The sequence below is a fragment of the Neolamprologus brichardi genome, chromosome 15 (assembly GCF_056152115.1).
Source record: "Neolamprologus brichardi isolate AB-2024 chromosome 15, ASM5615211v1, whole genome shotgun sequence".
Classification (NCBI taxonomy): Eukaryota; Metazoa; Chordata; class Actinopteri; order Cichliformes; family Cichlidae; genus Neolamprologus; species Neolamprologus brichardi.
In genome coordinates this window covers 37,516,918-37,536,380 of record NC_142118.1, presented here as the reverse complement: position 1 = coordinate 37,536,380, position 19,463 = coordinate 37,516,918, and the positions used below count along the sequence as shown (strand labels likewise).

Sequence of the window (19,463 nt, the reverse complement as noted above, 5' to 3'; positions counted from 1 at the left end):
ATGGAGCCAAAATTTGGGGATTTTTTGCTCACAGCTTTGAGACATCCAGCTGTGTGAATTACTCCTTCCCTCTCCTTCCAAAGGAATAAACACTCACTCGCATCTTGAGTGCAAAATAAGAAATGCTTTATGGTGTTAAACTTTGTGCAAATTACAGTAAATTTTCTGCCATAAATGTTTCATTATTTGATGGAGTGGAGGAGTTTCGCTCTTTGACTCCAGCTGATCACAATAATCTTCTGTGTTTATAAATTAAATGGAAATTAATTGCAAAGCTTGTGACTGCACCAGGTGACCTGTGCTTCTAAAGACTGAGTTTGAGTTTTCTGCACACTGAACCTCTGGGCAACCAGTTTGTCAACGCAACTGCTCACAATGATCCCAGCCAGCAAAGAAATTCAATGCGATCAGTCTCTAGTGTTTGTCAGAGGCTGCTGTCCTACTTTTACTCTGCTGTGACTGAGGCCTTAGAACAGGGGTGTCAAACTCCAGACCTCGAGGGCCGGTGTCCTGCAGGGTTTAGATCTCACCCTGGGTCAACACACCTGAATAAAATGATTAGTTCATCACCAGGCCTCTGCAGAACTTCAAGACATGTTGAGGAGGTAATTTAACCTTTTAAATCAGCTGTGTTAGTTCAAGGACACGTCTAAAACCTGCAGGACCCCGGCCCTCGAGGCCTGGAGTTCGACACATGTGCCTTAGAATGACAAAGGAGTTATTGGTAGGTAGGTTTGGGTGAATATATCGACTGTCGTCGACGGGTTTTACAAGGAACATTTATTTATTTAAGTAAGTTTGTTGATAATGTTGGTTGACGCTAACAGAAGCAGTCAACAGAAATAAATAATACCGCTGTTTTAGCGGCACCCTCCTCAGAGTGCGCCCAAACGTAGCAGCGATTCATTTACTCAAACTCATGACAGAAAGAAAGAGCAGCAGTAGCCAATGTTCAGAAAATTTTTTATTTAAATAGCAAAACACACAATGGTGTCTGTGTGTGACATCACTGGGAGATGCATTGTCCAGACCAGTGGATCGTCTTCTCCGTCTACGACCTCCTCGCTGAGCTAACAGTCCGTTTCTATCTGCGCCTTCGCCTCCGGTCTGTAATTTGGCAATTCGTTTGTCCATGTTTGGACTTCTAAACGTGCAAATCAGTCTGTGCATGTGCAAATGTATCGCCTGTCGTCGGTTATTGGACTGACGATTGTCAATCGGAAAATTTTTACATTTCACCCAAACTTATTGGAAGCGAGCTAGCTCATCCAGCCTGGTGCAATTTTATATTTCAAGGTAGAAAAGCTCCTAGAAAGAGACTGGAGGGACAGAAACAACTTGAAGATAAGTTGCAGAAGCAAAAACGAAAAGAAGTAATTAATTGATGAAGAAATTTCTGCACAGAATCACTAAAATCACACATCGGATCTTTTAGTGAAATAAAATTCAGGTTGAAAATCGATATTTACTGACATCCATCCATTTCTCTCTAAATGGGCACTAAAAAGATCAACCTCTTGAAGGCTGCATACACACCAAATATCAAAGTCAAACGTCAGTTGTGTGCAGAGATAGGCAGTAACGCGTTGCTGTAATCCGATTACTGTTTTCAGGTAACGAGTAAAGTAAGGGATTACTATTGCAAAAACGGTAATTAGATTACCGTTACTTTCCCGTAGGAACGCTGCGTTACTGCGTTACTAAAACCGTGATTTTTTTGCGAGAATGTCTCATGACAGTGACGTAAGCGAGTGCGACGTTCATGACAACAGCTGTGTGCAGATCAACAATGGATCATATATCGAGTGCAGAGAGAGTATGAGCGTGCAGCGTTTAAAGCGTGGAAGTACTGACCTTACTTTGAGTTTGATTCCATAAAAAGTGACAAAAACATTAGTGTCCGTTGTGCGTGGGAAGAAAACTTCTTTTTACAGCGAAAAAACCCCTAAACTTCCAAACAAGCACCGAGTAGCTACGACGTAATGGGAAACTCACAGAGAAACTCGCGGATTCTTCCACTGACCACTGCACACCTGCACCAGGGTAACCCTCCGCCTACCCCACTCCTGCTTTACAGGTGAAAATAGAGCAACAGGACCGCTAGTCTTTGACTTTATTTATTTTCTGCTGTGTTTTACTTGCATCTATTTGAAAGACTGAGTGTAAACACACAAAATATTTTATTTTATGTGCTGGAATGTGCAGAAAATAGGTTTAAATATTAAACTAATTTCTTCCAGTCAGAGAATGTTGCAGATAATTACATTTTTGCTTGATGCATAAAGTTAAAAGATTAAAACTAATAAAACAAGTTTAAAAAAGAGACTTTTCCATTGATTACATTTTGTATGATGATTATGCAGAAAAAGTAGAATTGGGCTGAAAGATCTATCACTTTATCACCTATTCAGGTTGTAAATCGTGTTTTTAAAAAGTAACTAAGTAACTAGGTAATTAATTACTTTTGAAAATAAGTAATCTGTAAAGTAACGGGATTACTTTTGGGGGGACGTAATCAGTAATTAGTTACTGATTACTTTTGGGGGTAACTTGACCAACACTGGTTGTGTGCATGGATCCAACAAGCAGGTTTTATTGCAGACTCACACAGAGCGGTGCTACAACAGACAGTCGTTGCTGATATTATTTCCACTGATGCTATGACGGCTCTTTCAGCTGAGCGTGCTCCGGGGTCATGCGAAAAAAACGATCAGTAAAAACTAATCTACGCACCTCTGAATGAAACCAGCCTCGTACCTATAATGTAACATCAATTTAGACGGTAAGCAATTACTTAAATCAGGACTTAAAAAAGAGACTTTGAAAAATTGCCCGTGTTATCAAAGAGAAGTCGCCTGAATGAATGAAAATGTTCGGGGAGTCTAATTCTTCAGAAACAACACAAACAAGTGATTACGCTGCAGGCCAATTACCACTTACTTTATTCATTGCATAATGTCACTCTTCCATCTCCATAACTAGAGGTTCTTGCACTACACAATTTCCTTCACGTCCTTAAGCCCATTTTTCATCAATATATCAGTTTCACTGACAGCAGGGACAATTTGCCATTTTCTTTCAGTGTGACTGCGGAAGAAATGGCAGCTGAATGACAGAGAATGAGTGACAGACCAACCAGACCTGACTGCACTTTGCTGAAAGCTTTTGGGCATGAAAGAAACATGTTAGTCTTTGTAGACAGGGTGCAAATTCAGGTCACAAATCTGGGCTGTTAATCAAGGCTTTTTCACTGGTGAGAGCAAGAAGAAAGCGAGGGGAGGGACAGAAGCACGGGAAGGTGCATGAAGGCCTCTGAGCTCCTTCACTTTAGGTTGTTATCTGATACTCTGAAGTTTTATTGTGCCTTTATTTATTTATTTCTACGCTTCTTGAAGCGACAGAAGATGAATCCTCACAAGATGAGTCACTGCGGTCACAGCTCACTTGATCATGTCAGGAAGACGCAGCGTCCAGTTTCCACTTGCTTAAACAGGCAAAAAGTAGACGCGCATACCTACAGTGGGGAAAATCTATTTTTATTCCACGAGACATGTGAGACACTTTACTTGCAGTGCAATTATTTTCTGTTTCCTGTAAAAGCCTGACTTGTTACCCCCTTATTCTAGTGTGCCTACGCTAATTATGCTGTAATTTCAAATAAAATACATTGAAATTCCATTAATTACAGGGGAACAATGACCTTAGTCGTGGGTTATATTATCTCAGTGATCTCGACCTGCTGAACTTTTTCCAAGTGCAATCATTTAGGAAGGACGTCACCTACTACTTTTACATTTATTCCATAGGTGCATCTACTGGGAGGCTGAGGGGTAAGGCTGGTGGCTGCCAGTATCTTTTTCTCTTCTGGGATAAAGGTGTGACTTCCTCACATCTCCTTCCTTCCATATTCCTTACAGTTCACGTGTTCAGCAGCGACTTTTCTCTTGATGCAGTGGGCTCAGAGGATGTAACCTAAGTCGCTGCTTTAAGTTCTCCATTTGTCCCTTCTCAATTAAGCGAGACTGGGGAAGAGAGTGAGAAGGTGATGGAGATTAAGGGGTTGATACGCGGTGAGAGAAGAAAGACAGCAGCTGGACAACTCCAAACTTTTATTTGCAGGAATTTGACCGATGGCTGTCGACGTTTGGGGTCTTAAAGAGCCCTGAAGATTATGCAAATTAGTCCACCGACCATTCACACAAAATCTGCTACATCTTCCCCGCAGCGTGGTGCAGAGGTGTGGAGGCCTGAGTGTGTTTGTTTGTGCGTTAAAATGTTGCCACAGTCAATAACTCTGCTCCCTCCTTCAGTTTAAAATCGAATCCTTTTTCTTTTGACTTCCACTGCTGATTGCAGCTTTCCTTACAAAGTCCTGTATACGGGGATCCACTAAAAGTCTTCCTGGTGTACTAAATAATGTGGTAGTAATGATTCTGGAACACGTAGCCTCATTCACTCGACCACTTCTGCTCTCGCTTCTTCTCATGCGTCTCTCCCAGTCTGAACGTGGTGTTTACAGACAGTAACCGATAATTCCTGCTGTATTTCTGTAAGCAAGCAAACATTTTATTTATTTTTTATTTATTTTTACTGTGTGATCGCGCAGTCAGTCTCAGGCCGGCTAAAACGCTCACAGTGCTCGACCAATCAAACATTTTTTATCGCTTCAAGCTCCAACCCCAGAGGACCTGAACTTTCAGAAAATACTACCTTCCCAGGGCTTTTAGGGGCTAAGCTAATTACCCCAGAACTTAATTTAGACCTGGTTCCCTGTGGTTGAGACATGTTGAATTCCTTCAAAAAGTGCTACTCCCTGGTGAAAGTGTGGCTAGAGAAAAAGTGGAGGAGCGACCGAGCGAGAAGGAGACGGTAAAAAGAGAGCAGAGAGATTGGGCAGAAGGGGTATTGGCTCATGAGGCTCATGAGGATTAGCCAACCCTAGCCTCAGCCGCCCCCATCATGCTGCACCCCGTCCAGCTTTTGTCTGATCACAGCCTGCCCAGGATCATCCAGCTAGCTTGCTAGCCTATTGTCTGGCCCCTCCCTACAGCGGGCCACGGCCCCAACATGGATGAACCCAACAGGGGGCCCTGATATCACATGGAGACAGCGAAGCGGCGCACCTCGGATAGCACACGCCAAATCCAAGGGGAAGCGCTCCCCCCGCAACCTCCTCTCTGTCTGTTGTTTGATATTTTATCTGAGGGACTTAACAACAATCAAACAGCCTCGCAGCTATTGTTGCTGATGAATTCAACAGGCTTTGAAAACGACTTTGAGGAAGAGAATGGAAACGCACACTGTTTTGAACCCTTTCAGAGGAGCCACCCCCCACCTCCCAAGAAGTGAAACGGGGTAGACATCAAAAGTACCCCCCGGGGTTGTGTTTCTCAGTTGCTGAGGCTCTCTCACAGTCAGGGGTATGTCCGGGGATGTAAAGGGGGTTAACTGTACCAGGATTTGTTTTATCCCCCCTCAGTGTGTCTGTCTTCCTGCATGTCTGCGCTGTGCACGCACGCGTATGTGGTTATCATGCATACACTAAACACTGTACATTAAAACGATACTTTTTAGATGCCATTGACATCCAGCTGGTAATTTTGTGCCTGGAGGGAGACCGAATCGTCTCGACAAAGACTTATAGGGAACTAATTTAACAACAGCGCTGTCATTACATTGTGCAAGCAACATTGACTTCATAATGATGAGTTAAAGCGAAAAAGAAGAATTTAAATATATATATATGTGTTCTGCAGTTCGTCTTGGGAGACCATCTTCAGCAAGAGCAGCGAGGTGGTGTCGCCCCAGGAGCTGCAGTGCTGTCGCAGGCTGGTCCAGCTGTGCCGAGACTGCCTGTTGGTCGTCTACAAGTTTGTCTCCGAGTCTCGCGGTTCTTTGACCGGACTCAGCCCGGAGTGGGATGACACCAGGTGAGATGGACAGCCGAGCATTTCAGCTGTATTTTTGAACGACTCTTCTAGCTTCCCGCTGCCATAGAGCTAATTATCCATCCTCCATACTGTATAAGATCTGTTCAGATGTCATAGGTATCCTCGTGCACAATGTTGAGATTAACTCCTGCAAAGAAAATTGAATTCAACTGTTTAAAAAAATGGTAATGGATTGGTCCAGGAGGCATCTTTAGAAATGGGTCTCGAATTCATTATTATTACAGTTAATTACCAGCAATAGTTTAGCCATAATGGTATCGCAACAAATTAAAGGAATTAGACATGATTTGCTCTGCACATCTCTCCACTGGGCTTCTGAACAAAGATACTTATTTCAGTGTCTTCCTCCAACATTTAGGTGTAGCTGGAAACTTGTTAAAGCACCTATTAATAAACTTACAACTCTGACAAAAACCCACTGAAACAAAACTGATTAAAGACACAGACAGAGAAGAATTTCCAGCCCTATCATCGTTATACCTCTGTCAGAAAACATTTCCTCTCTCGCCTCCGCAGAGCCTTAAAGACATCATCTTCATTAGGAGACCCTGATAAAAACAAACAAGCCTCATTCTGTTTTTTAAGGTTGATCCCCGCAGGAGACAGCAGCTTGGGTTTGTAATGAGTGAACTTTTAAATCACATATGCTTTGGGCTGGCAGACAGGGAGGGAGCTGGGTCGGCAGTGGGAGAGAGGGAGTGTGCTGTTAACAGGAAATAATGGCCCACAGATTAGCGCTCAGGTTAGCCCGGGGCCCCTCGAGGCCTGCTTAATTCAATTAGACCCCAGATGAGCCTGTGCAGCAAATGACCTTACGAGAGAGAGCTCCTTATTTCCTGGGGCCTCACTTTACATGATTCATAACTCTTGCGCATATTTTAACAGGCTATCACTTTGCACCTACTGTATAAAAACCTCAGCTGTTAAAAAAGTATTAAGGGTTTGTGTATGGTTGAAGAGCCGGCTTAGCTTTTGACTATCCTGCTGTTGCCGCTCGTGTTTTTTCTTAACTCAGTTTGTGATAACGCGATGAAATAACTAACAAAGCTCCATCGAGCCCAGTGTGTCCGTATGCTCGCTGTAGGTTTCCTCTAAGCACGCGTTGGTGTGTCTCTCCCTATTTCTTGTGTCTATATATGTCTGTGTAAAAAAAGCTTCCCATTTGCTGCTGGACCAACCTCTACCCATGGCTCCACTCCTGCTGCTGTCGCTGCCGCTTCCTCCTCCTCCTCCTCCGTCTCTTCGCCCCTCGATGCAGGTCTCTGCTTGGTTTAGTTCTGCTAAACCCCCGCCCCCCCTCCCTTTCCCCACCATCTTCCAGCACTGTCCCTACTCACTGCTTTCCGCTGCCTCCACCACCCTCACAGCTGTAACACAGGCTTGATCCCACTTACCCAGAGATGGTTGTTTTGGCCGCACAACCAACAGTCTAGCATGGTCTCCTCTTCTGTCCCTCAGTAGCATTTGATAAATAAGCTGAGATTAATCGATACGGCAAAAGAACAGGATGTGTTTTAAATACTCAAACAGACCAAAATGTGTTCAGAGGGAAAGAGGCGCATTCAGACTGTTTGGAGCTCTGCCGGTCAACCCCGCAACCATTCGGCCAGCTTGCAGCGCATCATCCTTTTTTAACCACATGCTTTACAACTGCGCCTTTCACTCAGTGCTTTTTATCAAGAGCATCTCACCCCGAGTGCATTTTCAGTACGAGTGGCCTCGGCGGGAGCCGAGCGTCTCACCTGCACCGCATCAGTGCCACGATCAACCCTAAGCACCCCTCTCTTCTTGTCACAAGAAGGCAGAAATTGGCTCGGCTTCACATCGCGTGGCTCGCAGTTTCACAAGTGGCTCGCATCTCTCCATCAGGCATGCAGGGGACAGTTGCAACCCACCACCACTTCAGATAGCTGAGAAGCAATTAGGATTATTTTGTCATTGATGCATAAGCTTTTTATGAGAGGGTAAATCGTGTGTGTGTGAGAGCGCGTGGGTGTGCATGCACGTGTCATGTGACTGTTACACAACGATCATCAGTCCCTCTTCAGTAACTCGCACTCCACTAACCTCCAGCTACTTTTCCTTTGCTCTGTTCCCGTCCAGCTGCACAGGAAATGTGGAGGATATGTCACTGTTTGATTGAGTCTGTTTTTAAAGCAACACCTTCCACAAAAAGTGAAATTAAACTTTGGAAGCTGCTTGCTTTTGTTTTCTTGGTGATGCGACATCAGCTGCATCTTTGCATGACAGACAGATTGTGGATTTTGCTTCTGTCCGTGTCTTAAATGAATATTTGCATCATTAAGGACACAAGTAATGACCATTACACCTGAACATCAGAATGTGGTTAAAGGTTGCTTTAATTGAGACTTTTAAATAAACACATTGTTACTAATTACTTTACAATAATAAACTGAAGCTTTCAGAACTTTTCAGGCCTGAATTAGAAAAATTAGAGACACTCATCCACCTGCTGTTGTCAAAGACTGCAACACTGCAGTGTAATAAGACCATATTCATTGTTGACACTCATATTTCTTATTCCTCTAAGGCTTTTAAGGACATGTTTTTCATAGAAGGATCCATTTGTAAATCTTACAGATAGCTATGATGGTCTCAAACAGTTTGCTTTGCAACATTTAAATGAATTTTGTGCTGTAAATTCAACCCACTGTCTCGTGTGCGTGCACACACATACACCAGCCTTCGTCACACATCAGCGTCGATCGGGTCCACGGGGTCTCCATTGTTGACCACACCTGCCTGCTCAAGTTCAAGCATCCTCCCCGTGAGAAGCGCCCCGATCAGGTGTGTCAACAGCCTGCCGGGGTTATAGGCAAGTCCTTCGTCCTGTGTGGGCAGATGAGAAGAAGTAGCCAAACAGCCCCGCTAATGACTTTCTTGTTAAGCTTGGAATTGCTGTCAATACCCAAAGACAATTTTCCCATGATGACAAAAGTTTCAGATCCTATTAACTTTCATTTGTCTGAAAACGGTGGCAGTAATTAGGGTTAATTGGGGTGTGGAGCTGAACGAGGGCTGCAGATAACCTTCGAGCCTCTTTTGTACCTCTTATTTCTGATTGCATCAGCTATCGCAGCGGTCTCCTTCTCCTTCCTCAGTCACGGTGTTTTGTTTCGTCGGGGTCTCTGTCATTTCACTGTGGCAGTCGAATTTTGATGGACTTAAGATCGGCCTGTCAGGAGGAACTGCACTAGATTGTTGCATTGCATGTATGGATTGGAGCATAGAGTGTGTGCCTGTCAATTGGTGAATTGAAGTAAAGCACAAGTGCATGAATGAGCTGCAACCCGCTGGCTTTCAAGCATGCACGTTGTTGCCAAGACCTTCTTAACAATCAAACAGAGGACAAACCTGGAAGAAGCTGAACGAGGGTCCAATTAAATGCAGCCTGCAGAGATGACAGCCATTTGGACATGAGAAGAGCCCCCCCTCATCTCACCCCATCTCACCCCTTGCCAGTATCACCACAGCGATTCTTTTTATGAGCTGAATATTCTCAAAGTGACTAGCCGAGGATCTCAGAGAACACACACTTGGCCCCTAATGAATGTTCAGTATTCAATTTTCTCATCTTTTTTTTCCTCCCTCGTGTCTTTTCTTGGAGTTTACAGCAAAAACTTTGGAAACGAAATGAAGCGTGACACTGCAAAGCAGAATTCCCGGTGGACGTCGGGTGAATCTTTACATGTTTTAAGGTGTCGAGCGCAGAGAGGAGAAACATAAGTAAAGCAGGAGTTAATCCAAAGGGTGGCATCCAACGCCGTGCTATAAAAGGCTCTTTTAAGAGCGCACTTTGAGCTACCTGCTGGGAAAGGATGTGAAAGGCCGAGAGCAGAGCGTATCCTGCAAACCTCTCTGGGGTTTAAGTGGAGAACTTTGAGATGAAGTGTCGGACTGAGCCATTGTTCAGCCGAGTCCAGTCACAGATGAAGATGATGTGCTGGAGGGATACCTGCGGCCCACTTGAAGCCGTTTCAAGGACACTCTCATTGGAGTAAATCAAGTTAATTTGAATCCCTCCTAACTCTCCTGGGTCTGGGGCTGTGTTGAAACAGATGCCCTCAGCGACATGCTTTTTTTTTTCCTCCCCTTTTCCGGTCGACTTCAGAAGAAGCTGCTCAGCTAATTTATCCAAGAGCTATTTCACAAGAAACGAGGGCTGTCAGAGAAAAAGTGTGCTATCGCTGCACTGGCTTAAAAGGAGATATTATTTCTTCGCTCTGTAATCCTCAGCGCCAGTGGCTCCCTTTTGATTAGATTGTCACATCTTAAGAGCTTCCATGGGGACCGTTCCCTTTGACCATTGTGCTCATTTAACTAAACGAATATTAGATGTATTTTTATTATTAGCTTAGGATTTTTGCCACGGATATAGCAATAAGATCGCATAATGTCTAATATCGCAATATGAATGTGTGCTGGGAAAGCCCATAAATGTAAATCGTGTTCTCAGCGATCAGTCTAGAAGAATCCAAGCATCCCGTCTCATGTCTTCTGAACGCTACCCTAACATTTGCATAACCTTCAGTTAACCTTGTCCAGGATCCCAATCATCTCATCTGACATTTCTCTGACAACCATACCTGACTCATTTCCCTTAACTAAGGAAGATGGAAGCAGGGTTCAGCCCTCGCCTTGACTCAACCTGACACTGGTCTCATTCTCAGGTACTGGAACGCTGTTAGCAGGAGCTGCCTCACTGCTCTGTCTCGGTGGAAGGTGTCATAGAAAAGTCTTAGAAAGGTACTGACGTCTGTGCCTCGGAATGATAGGTGAGGATTTTATGTTCATGATACCAAATAATGTAAGGATCAAAGCTGAAACCCCCCAAAACAAAAAAGACAGTCGGTATGAGGTCCGTGATTTATTACTGTACGAGCAGATGCATAATTACTGCATATAACCTAATTAAACAGGACCGCAGCTAAGAGCTCTGTGTGTATGATACTTTAGATTTGGTACATTACACAAAACTGGAGCTGAAAAGATTAAAAGATTCGAACATAAATCATTATTTTGATAAACGCAAGAATCGCCAAGCAAAGAGCAGAAAGCCAAATGTTGATTATTTTCAGCTTTTTCAATGTAAAGACTTTTTATTTGTTTGTTTTGGTTATATGTGATTTGAAAAGACTATTTGGGGCTTTTGGACCGTTGAACAAACAAAACCAAACATCTGAAGATGCCATCTTGGTCCGTGGTGATATGTACAACTGGCGTTTTTTACTTCCTTCTATAAAAAATAACGCAGCTGTTTTAAGTGCTGCAGTTCACACGGATCTCACAAGTCTCCAGTTTTTCATTTTTTCCCTTTTCTTTCCTTTTTTAATCTTCAGACTTCCAAGCAAATATTAAAGTTGAATTGTGCAAATGGAGATGGTCATAAGTGGTAGAACCATTAATGAAAAGTTGGCTATATGCTGTCTCAGTGCCTACTCAGGCGCCCCGACCTCTAAATTGCGACCTTTGCATGACTAATCCTCTCATTATGTTCATCCTCTCTCCTAATCCCTCCGTCCCTCGCTCTTGTCCGTCTGTCCAGGTATCTGCTGCCAGTGACCTCCCAGTTCATCATGAAGTGGCCTTCGTCCAGCTTTGGCAGCATCTCCTCAGCCGTGCCACGCTCCCGTAACCTTTTTGCCGCCAGGATGGGCCACTTCTGAGGTCACCGTGGCAACCCTGGCCTTTTGACCTCCCCTCTCCTCCCCAACCTCGCCTCCCTTGACTTTTTTAGCCAAGCACAGATCTTAGGTGTCCTGGTATAGATCTGAATTTGGTGCTGCTCTGGACCCCAGGATGGGGCCTCGTTTTGGCCCAGTCTCCTTGTGGAAGATCAACAAAGCAAGGCTGGATGATTTGGGATCGCTAAAGGGAGCTGCTCACTCTGCTCAGCAGACCACCATCACCCTCGGTCCCCTCCCTCTAGCCCCTCGAATGCCAGGCGATGGGCTCGTTTCTCATTGTAACTGCTGTATTATACTCACTGTACAGTTACAAGTCATGGTACTGTAAAAGAAAAGAATAACAAACACTAAAACAATGCAAGGATGATTTATTTATGTACTTATTTATTTTCTAAGGTTTTTCCATGACTGCAGTGAATGCTGATGCATAATGCACATGGACTAACAAAGCTGTCCATCATTTAAATTAAAAAAAAAGTGGATGTACAAATCTTATTTTTGCCGACTATAATCAGTTATTTTGTTTCCATTTTCTGAAATGTTGAAATGTTATTTATTTCGTAACTTATAAGAGAGGCTTTATGTTAACAACGGTCACTTTATGTTCTCGCTTTTGGAGGTTTTTTGCAGACGTGGTGCCCGGAGGACCTGAAAACAGGTCGCCTTTTGAATGCTAACGCTTCATGTTTTCCCTGTGTGATGTTATTAAGTGCGGCACTATTGAGCAACACCACGGTTAGAATGTCAGTGTAGTAAAGCCAAGCCTGTTTGCCTCTTTAGAGAATGAGACGACTTTAATGCCACAGCATCAAGAGCCAAACCTCTCAGAGAGCGCACACAGTTCCTAATATGCACTTTGCAGTTTGTAACAGAGAGAGAAAAGTGGCTGCACATTAGTAGTGCTTGCATGCCTAGACTTTAGTCCCTTTAGACTCTGATGTAGTGGTTAGACAAAGGAGCTGCGTTTGGAATATACTTGAAGTTCTGCGTTGACATTAATTATTCTCATCTTCTTTGTGTTTGGCTGCACTGAAAAGAAGACACTTCACTTTTATATTTGTCGTCTCGAGTTTGGATGCGTCAGGGATGACGAGGATCTGTTGCACGATTTAGAGATTGTTCGACACGCTGAATTACTTGGCTGATCAGTTCAAATGTATTGTACTGTAACAGCAGAGATTTGACTGGGATGAGCATCTACAGCCCCCCCCCCAACACCCACCACCGCACTGTAGTTAAGTGCTCGGGCTTCACAGATGTGCCAATAATACGCACGTCTGCATCATGTGTTGGTTGACTTTTATTTAAGGTTAATGTGTCATGAACTACTGTAGGCCTTCGGTTAAATGATTAAATGTTAATAGGGAGAAACATTGTGTCCATGTTTAGTAGTTTACTGTGTGTACTAGCCCATGAGCTGATAACTAGAATTTCAAAGATGGTAGTCTGTACGCTACGGTGCATTTTGTAACAGTTTTGACTAACAGGTGTAGCAGCGATGCTAAATCTGCTCAAACTGAACTCTCCCCTCGTCCCCGGCATCCGTTCATAATGCCAAACATTTTTATTTTGCCTGATTGATTTGTCTTATTTAAGAGCCGGACTTTTTCATTGGAGGTATGAGATTTTTAATTTTACATAGCAATAAAATATTTAAACAAACTGATTTCACCTTTTTTGTCATTCATTAATATTATTATTACTTTTTTACACTATTTTAAAAAGTGGCAGTGTAGTTACAGATTGTGCTCTGCTTTTCTTTTCAATCAAATGTAGCCTTGGTACTGAAATTACAGAGAACGCAGATTAAATGGAAGATTGTGAAAAGGAGACTCGATAAGCCGAGTATGACTTACATTTTAAAAAAGAAAATGTTAAGAGGAGTTTTGCTTTTACAACCCCGTCCGCAAACACTTGAAAGCCACATGAAAATGGGAAATAGGTGCAAAGTCAATATTCAAATCAATTCAGTTTGTTTTATAGCACCAAATCAGAACAGCTTTGTAATGTGACAATTCTACAATAACAAAGAGAAAACCCCAAAATCAGATGACCTGCTACGAGCCAGCACTCGGCAACAGTGTGAAGGAAAAACTCCCGTTTAACAGGAAGAAACCTCCGGCAGAACCAGGCCCATCGGCCACAAAGAGTTCTCCAGGCTTCTCGAAGGACATTCAAAGCTCTTCTTTGGATGTTGCTGCCTTTTGTTCCCGTCTCTGTCGAGATGACCTTTCATCACTGCTTCGATAATGTTGAGGTCTGGGCTAATCCATGACTGATGGTGCTCCATTTCTACCCATTTATGTATTTACTGCAGTGGCTGAAAAATGAAAACTTTAATCTTTAATCTGATGGCACTTTTTTCTTAAACTCAGCAGATCCCAAACACCACAGGCTGAAATGCAGTTCCATGGGGCGATCGTGGCTCAAGAGTTGGGCGTTCGCCTTGTAATCGGAAGGTTGCCGGTTCGAGCCCCGGCTTGGACAGTCTCGGTCGTTGTGTCCTTGGGCAAGACGCTTCACCCGTTGCCTACTGGTGGTGGTCAGAGGGCCCGATGGCGCCAGTGTCCGGCAGCCTCGCCTCTGTCAGTGCGCCCCAGGGTGGCTGTGGCTACAATGTAGCTGCCATCACCAGTGTGTGAATGTGTGGATGATGGGTTGTGTAAAGCGCTTTGGGGTCCTTAGGGACTAGAAAAGCGCTTTACAAATACAGGCCATGACAGAGCCTCTGCCATGTTTCACAGATGACTGTAGACACTCACTGTTGTACGTCTTCTACATATTGACAGCGATTTGACCCCAAAACTTCTAATTTGTATTCATCAGTCCATCAGACCTGCTGCCACTGATTTTCAGCCCTTGTGTGATCTGGCGTACCTCAGCCTTTCCTCCTGGTTCCTTTCCTTAAGAATGGCTTCGTGAAAACCACCTTCCACTGAGAGCATTTCTGATGAGGCTTCAGTGAACAGTAGATGGATCAACTGTAGAGACAGATGCATCTCTTGAGTCCTGTTTCAAGTCTTTGCTGTATTTTCTTCTTAAGGGCATGACTTTCAGATCCGTTCACCTGCTGCAGATCAATTCTAAATTCAAGCTCGACACTTCTTCTTTTGTCTTCCACTTGTCCAGTTCTCTCTAAAGATTTAAGAACACACTGGACACTATGCTGAGCTATGCCAAGTTCCTTTTTGGCTAATAGCTCTTTGAGAATCACCTTGCTGTTAAAAAATACTATTTTATGCCTGTCGAACTGAGTTATCTTTGGCATTTTTCATAGATTCAGCTAAAGAAATTGGAACAAAAGATGTTTTGTTTTTTTGTGAGAGGCTGCTAAGATGCAGTTTAGTCCTTTACTGAGTTTTTTCTGTTATATGTAAACACACAACAATGTGCACCACTGCTCATTCCTTGTGTTTGGTGCCTTTTTTTGTGCCTGAATGATTCAAAACTTTGTGTTAAGTGACTTAACATAAAAACATTCCTGTGAAAATGATCAGGTACAAGGACTGGACTGAAAATGAGTGGAAAAAGCAAGAAAAGAAAAACTAAAAGTATTACTCTAGACCAGCGGTCTCCAACCTTTTTTGCGCCACGGACCGGTTTATGCCCGACAATATTTTCATGGACCGGCCTTTAAGGTGTCGCGGATAAATACAACAAAATAAAACTAGTACCGGTACCGAAAAAAAAAGATTTATTCATAACACACGTGAAAAGACCCAGGAAAACCGAGTAAACGATAAAAACGATAACAAAATAACGCTGAAAACCAATAAAAACCCTGAAAACCAGACATTTCACACCTGAGCCTCAACTCTCGCGGCCCGGTACCAAACGACTCATGGACCAGTACCGGGGACCGCTGCTCCAGTCCACTTAAAAATTACAGGTGGCCCTGTAGTGTAGCAGTTATACATTTGCAAATGAAAACAAACAAATGATTCCCAGTTTGATCCTGGGATAAGACATCAATCCATTTGGGGGAAGCATCAGGAAAAAAGCCAAGTGTAAAAAGTCCAACCAATCAAAATATGCAGAGCTACCCGCTGTGCCAACCTCTTGGGAATAAAGGAGCTTATAAAAACTGACCAGTCTGGCTCCTTGGATGCAAACAGTACTGTGCAGGTGGACAGGACCCTCTGTTTCTCGCAGTAACTGAGTCAAATACTGTTGTGGTATTTGAGTTGATGTTACGTTTTCGAAGGCGACTCTGAACGACTCATTCAAACTTTTTTTCTCTCCTGTATCTGCCTTATTTAACTTTTGAACTGTAGCCTGTAGTTTAGGGTGTCAAACAGCCATCCACTGCTGGGGTTGGTTTCCAGGCTAAACACATAATTAGCTACTCAGCTGCAGCGCTTTTAACAGCATCTAAATGTAAATGCAAATGTCACTCGGGTCTGGTTAGATGCTGGTGTGGTCGTCACTCTTCACAAACACACTGTCTGCCCGTGACACAGGAGAACAGCTTTCTTTACTTTGGCGCTCGCTCCCTGCTGTAGCGCTGACACTTTGGCAGCAGCTGGCGGGACGCCAATCAAACGCAGACCCTGACGCACCCCCTCCAGTCAGCTGAGAGGAGGAGGACCTTTTTTTTTCTTGCCTTAAATTGTACAAAACACTCAACAATAAACACAAAGTCAGACTTTTTTGTGATGACTAAGTGGGAGTGGGGTGACTAAATATGCTTTTAGCTTTCAGAGCCTGAGCACAACCCAACCACGACATCAAGTTCAGGCTAATTACTGCAGATGAGTGTAAACAAAAAAAATGCTGTGAAGTAGCTTAATGGCCTGCCACGAGTCTGGGAAGTCGAGGTGTGGATAACTTTGTCTCTTATGCTGACCTGAGACAGTTATGTTATAATTGAGCGAGAACCATTAAGTCAAAATCTGTAGGTGTTGAAATGGAAAGTGAAAAGAAAAAACACAAACAGGCAAATTCAAGTGTAACTAAGTGCAAACACTTAATTTAAGTGCTGCTGTACTCTAATGCTTTTCAACTTCCTGTCCATTCGATATCTATGTGGGTTAACCTCCAAGTGATATTACATTTCACAGCAGAGGCCGTGCTGGACAGGTGACACTCCTGACCCGCCACTTGCCTCAGAAATGAGAGCGTGTGTGCATCAGCTATTTGTTGTTCTGTGTTGACCTGTAGATGCACTGACGTCTGTGCGTGTGGAGACAGAGGACAGGCAGTTTTATTTAGAGCTGTAACAGCAGCTAACCTTACAGATTCTTGTGCCCTTTCTACCTCGCCCTCCCCGTTCCTGTCAACAGAAGAGTTGCAGGGCGTGACCTTGAGGCCCTCTGGCCTTCGCCTTGGCCCCCGCAACCAGACGAGAGCAGGGGCAGTGACTGTCTGGCTCTGCGACCCTGCCGCGCCATCCAAAAATACCCCCGCCCCCCCCTTGCAATGGGACTGCACTGTTCAGTCCTGACCTTTCTACCCGTCACTCCCCTCATCCCCATCCCCACTGATTGCTCCATCCCTTTCTCCCCCTACCTGTGTGTGGTCCAGGCAGCTTTGCAGCCAGAGTCCAGCCTGGATTTTTTTTTCTGTCTTTCTTTTTTGAGCTAAACCCAGATGACCCAGTTTCGGGGCCCTAAGCCGACCTCTTCGGCTTGGAGAGTACAAAAGCGACTGGGAGCTGTTTGAGAGGTGGATGGTTCAGATGAGATAAGGAAGCACACTCTGGTGCAAAACACAGATGGCAAGGCTTCAAATCTGCTCTTAATCCACTATTCCAAATGACATGGAGGGAAAAGAGCAGCGTGGTTTATTCTGTAATTATGACTGCCTGAGCGAGGTGTCCGGAAACACAGCTGCCCTCCTTTTTCTTTCAACCGAAGCTTTAAAAGTGGAGCTTGTAGTGGTCTGTGTGCATTCGAATAACAAAAGTGACCTTTCTTATCAGACAAATATTGCCTGTTTACTGCCTGTGTATGACATGGGGTTTGTGTGTGTGGATTATGACTCTCTCCTACCAATGGGGTGTGTAATGGCAGCATGCGCTGTACACCTAAGCCAAAGCATTATGACCACCCTTGCCTTATTTGCTGTTGGTCCTCTGCTTGCTGCCAAAATAGCTCTGACCCACACAGGCAAGTCTTCTGCAAGTGCCCCGTGGTATCTGGCAACAGGAAATTAGCAGCAAATCCTTTAAGTCCTGAAAGGTGTGAGGTGGAGCTGCCGCAGATAAGACTTGTTCTGACACATCCTCTATTGCAAGTTAATGGTTTGTCCCTCCTTGGAGACATGTTGGTAGGAAGTCACTGTTGCTGACTAGGGGGCCATAAGTTTTGCTGTTTCAGACCGGCTCTGACCACAGACCGTACGCCCCTCCCTGAGCCTGGTTCTGCCGGAGGTTTCTCGCTGTTTAAAGGAAGTTTTTCCTTCCCACTGTCACCAAAGTGCTTGCTCACAGGGGGTCATATAATTGTTGGGTTTTTCTCTGTATGTATTATTGTAGGGTCTGTCTTACACTATAAAGCCCCTTGAGGTGACTGTTGTTGTGATTTGGCGCTGTATAAATTGAATTGAACTGAATATAAAAAATGGACATAACCAACATCTCCCACTCAGGCCTGTCACTCGGTTTGAATGGGGGGATGCCACATGTTGCTGAACTGAATTACGGATCTGGTGCTTCGATTTGCTCATGCTAAAAGTTGAGAGTAATTCAACTTCTGAAGGATCAACCATACTATGCAAATATCACGAGATAGCATCATGGTTACCTGTGCAGTTTGGTGTCATAATGTGGGAGAAGTTGATCACTGCAGTGAACAATCAACCTGGTCTGGACAAACAGAGTTACTAACAGGAAGCTAGCTTGGCTGATGCTATCTGCTAATCAAAGTGTAGCTAACTTTCCTTGTGATGATTTGTTATCATTGCCATGACGATATCGTGGGCAGAGACACCCCCAAACATCCGAATCGCCCACAGTCATGAGTTAAACCCGTGCCTCTGTGTGAGTTCTCTCCAACGTATTTAAGCATCTCAAACGCAGAAATGTCCAGCTTAGATTTTAGAGCTAGAATAGAGTGAATGAGGAAATGATCCAAGTCTACGGTGGCCCTGAGAGGCCAAACACACAACTTAAGAAAACACCAGCAATAAGAAAAATGCTGCAAAAGCACACAAAACACAACAGAAATATGAAAAAAGAAAACAGAAATAGGAGAAAACAGATTTCCAAAAGCACAAGGGAAGTGTTTCTGGGGAAACAATAACCCGACGGACCAGTTGCAGAAACCAAAATATGCTAAGACTTAAAAGAAGTGGAGGATCTGTCGGTTTTGTGAGGAAAGAAAAGATGAGAGGTACGTGTGTTAGCCTAACTATTAGCCTAAAAATCCGTCATCAGTATTATATGAATCATGATAAAACACAGCTAGCATGTTTTGGGTTCCTGGTGACTGCCGCTAACCTCCAGCAACCACCAGTTTCCCGTACTGACTGACGGTTACCGCAGGGTGGGAGGGGTTTACTGACTGCTTTCTAGACCTCTGTGAGCAGCCTCAGGCTACGTCCACACGTACACGGGTATTTTTGAAAACGGAGATTTTCCGTTGTCGTTTTAAAAAATAATCCCGTCCACACGTAAAGGCAGAAATGAAGGAAAACGCTGCTAGGAACATGCCAAAGCAGCAGGTGGCGCTATATTCCTAACCGTGCAGAAATGTTGGCCAATCAGAAGTCTAGAAGCCTCGGTGGGACAAAGTAAACAAAGCTGGGGCATAGAAGCAGAACCAAGTCGTATGTGTGGAGGGACAGTAACTGTGTGTGTATATGT

General features: G+C 44.0%; 1 protein-coding gene across 3 annotated transcripts in view; it reads left to right on the top strand.

Annotated features, from left to right (window-relative positions):
* Positions 1–13,319, top strand: part of ttll7 (tubulin tyrosine ligase-like family, member 7) — a 90,479-nt gene extending 77,160 nt beyond the window's left edge. The window contains exons 20-23 of one of the 3 annotated variants that reach the window (XM_087852824.1): positions 5,757–5,930; positions 7,106–7,209; positions 10,643–10,747; positions 11,518–11,657. In XM_087852824.1, the coding sequence (XP_087708950.1) occupies positions 5,757–5,930; positions 7,106–7,209; positions 10,643–10,725 (361 nt within the window). In that variant the 3' untranslated portion in view covers positions 10,726–10,747; positions 11,518–11,657. Of the gene's footprint in view, positions 1–5,756; positions 5,931–7,105; positions 7,210–10,642; positions 10,748–11,517 lie in introns of all 3 variants that reach the window. The other 2 variants (XM_087852826.1, XM_087852825.1) reach the window with 2 other exon arrangements.
* The last annotated feature ends 6,144 nt before the right edge of the window (positions 13,320–19,463 follow it).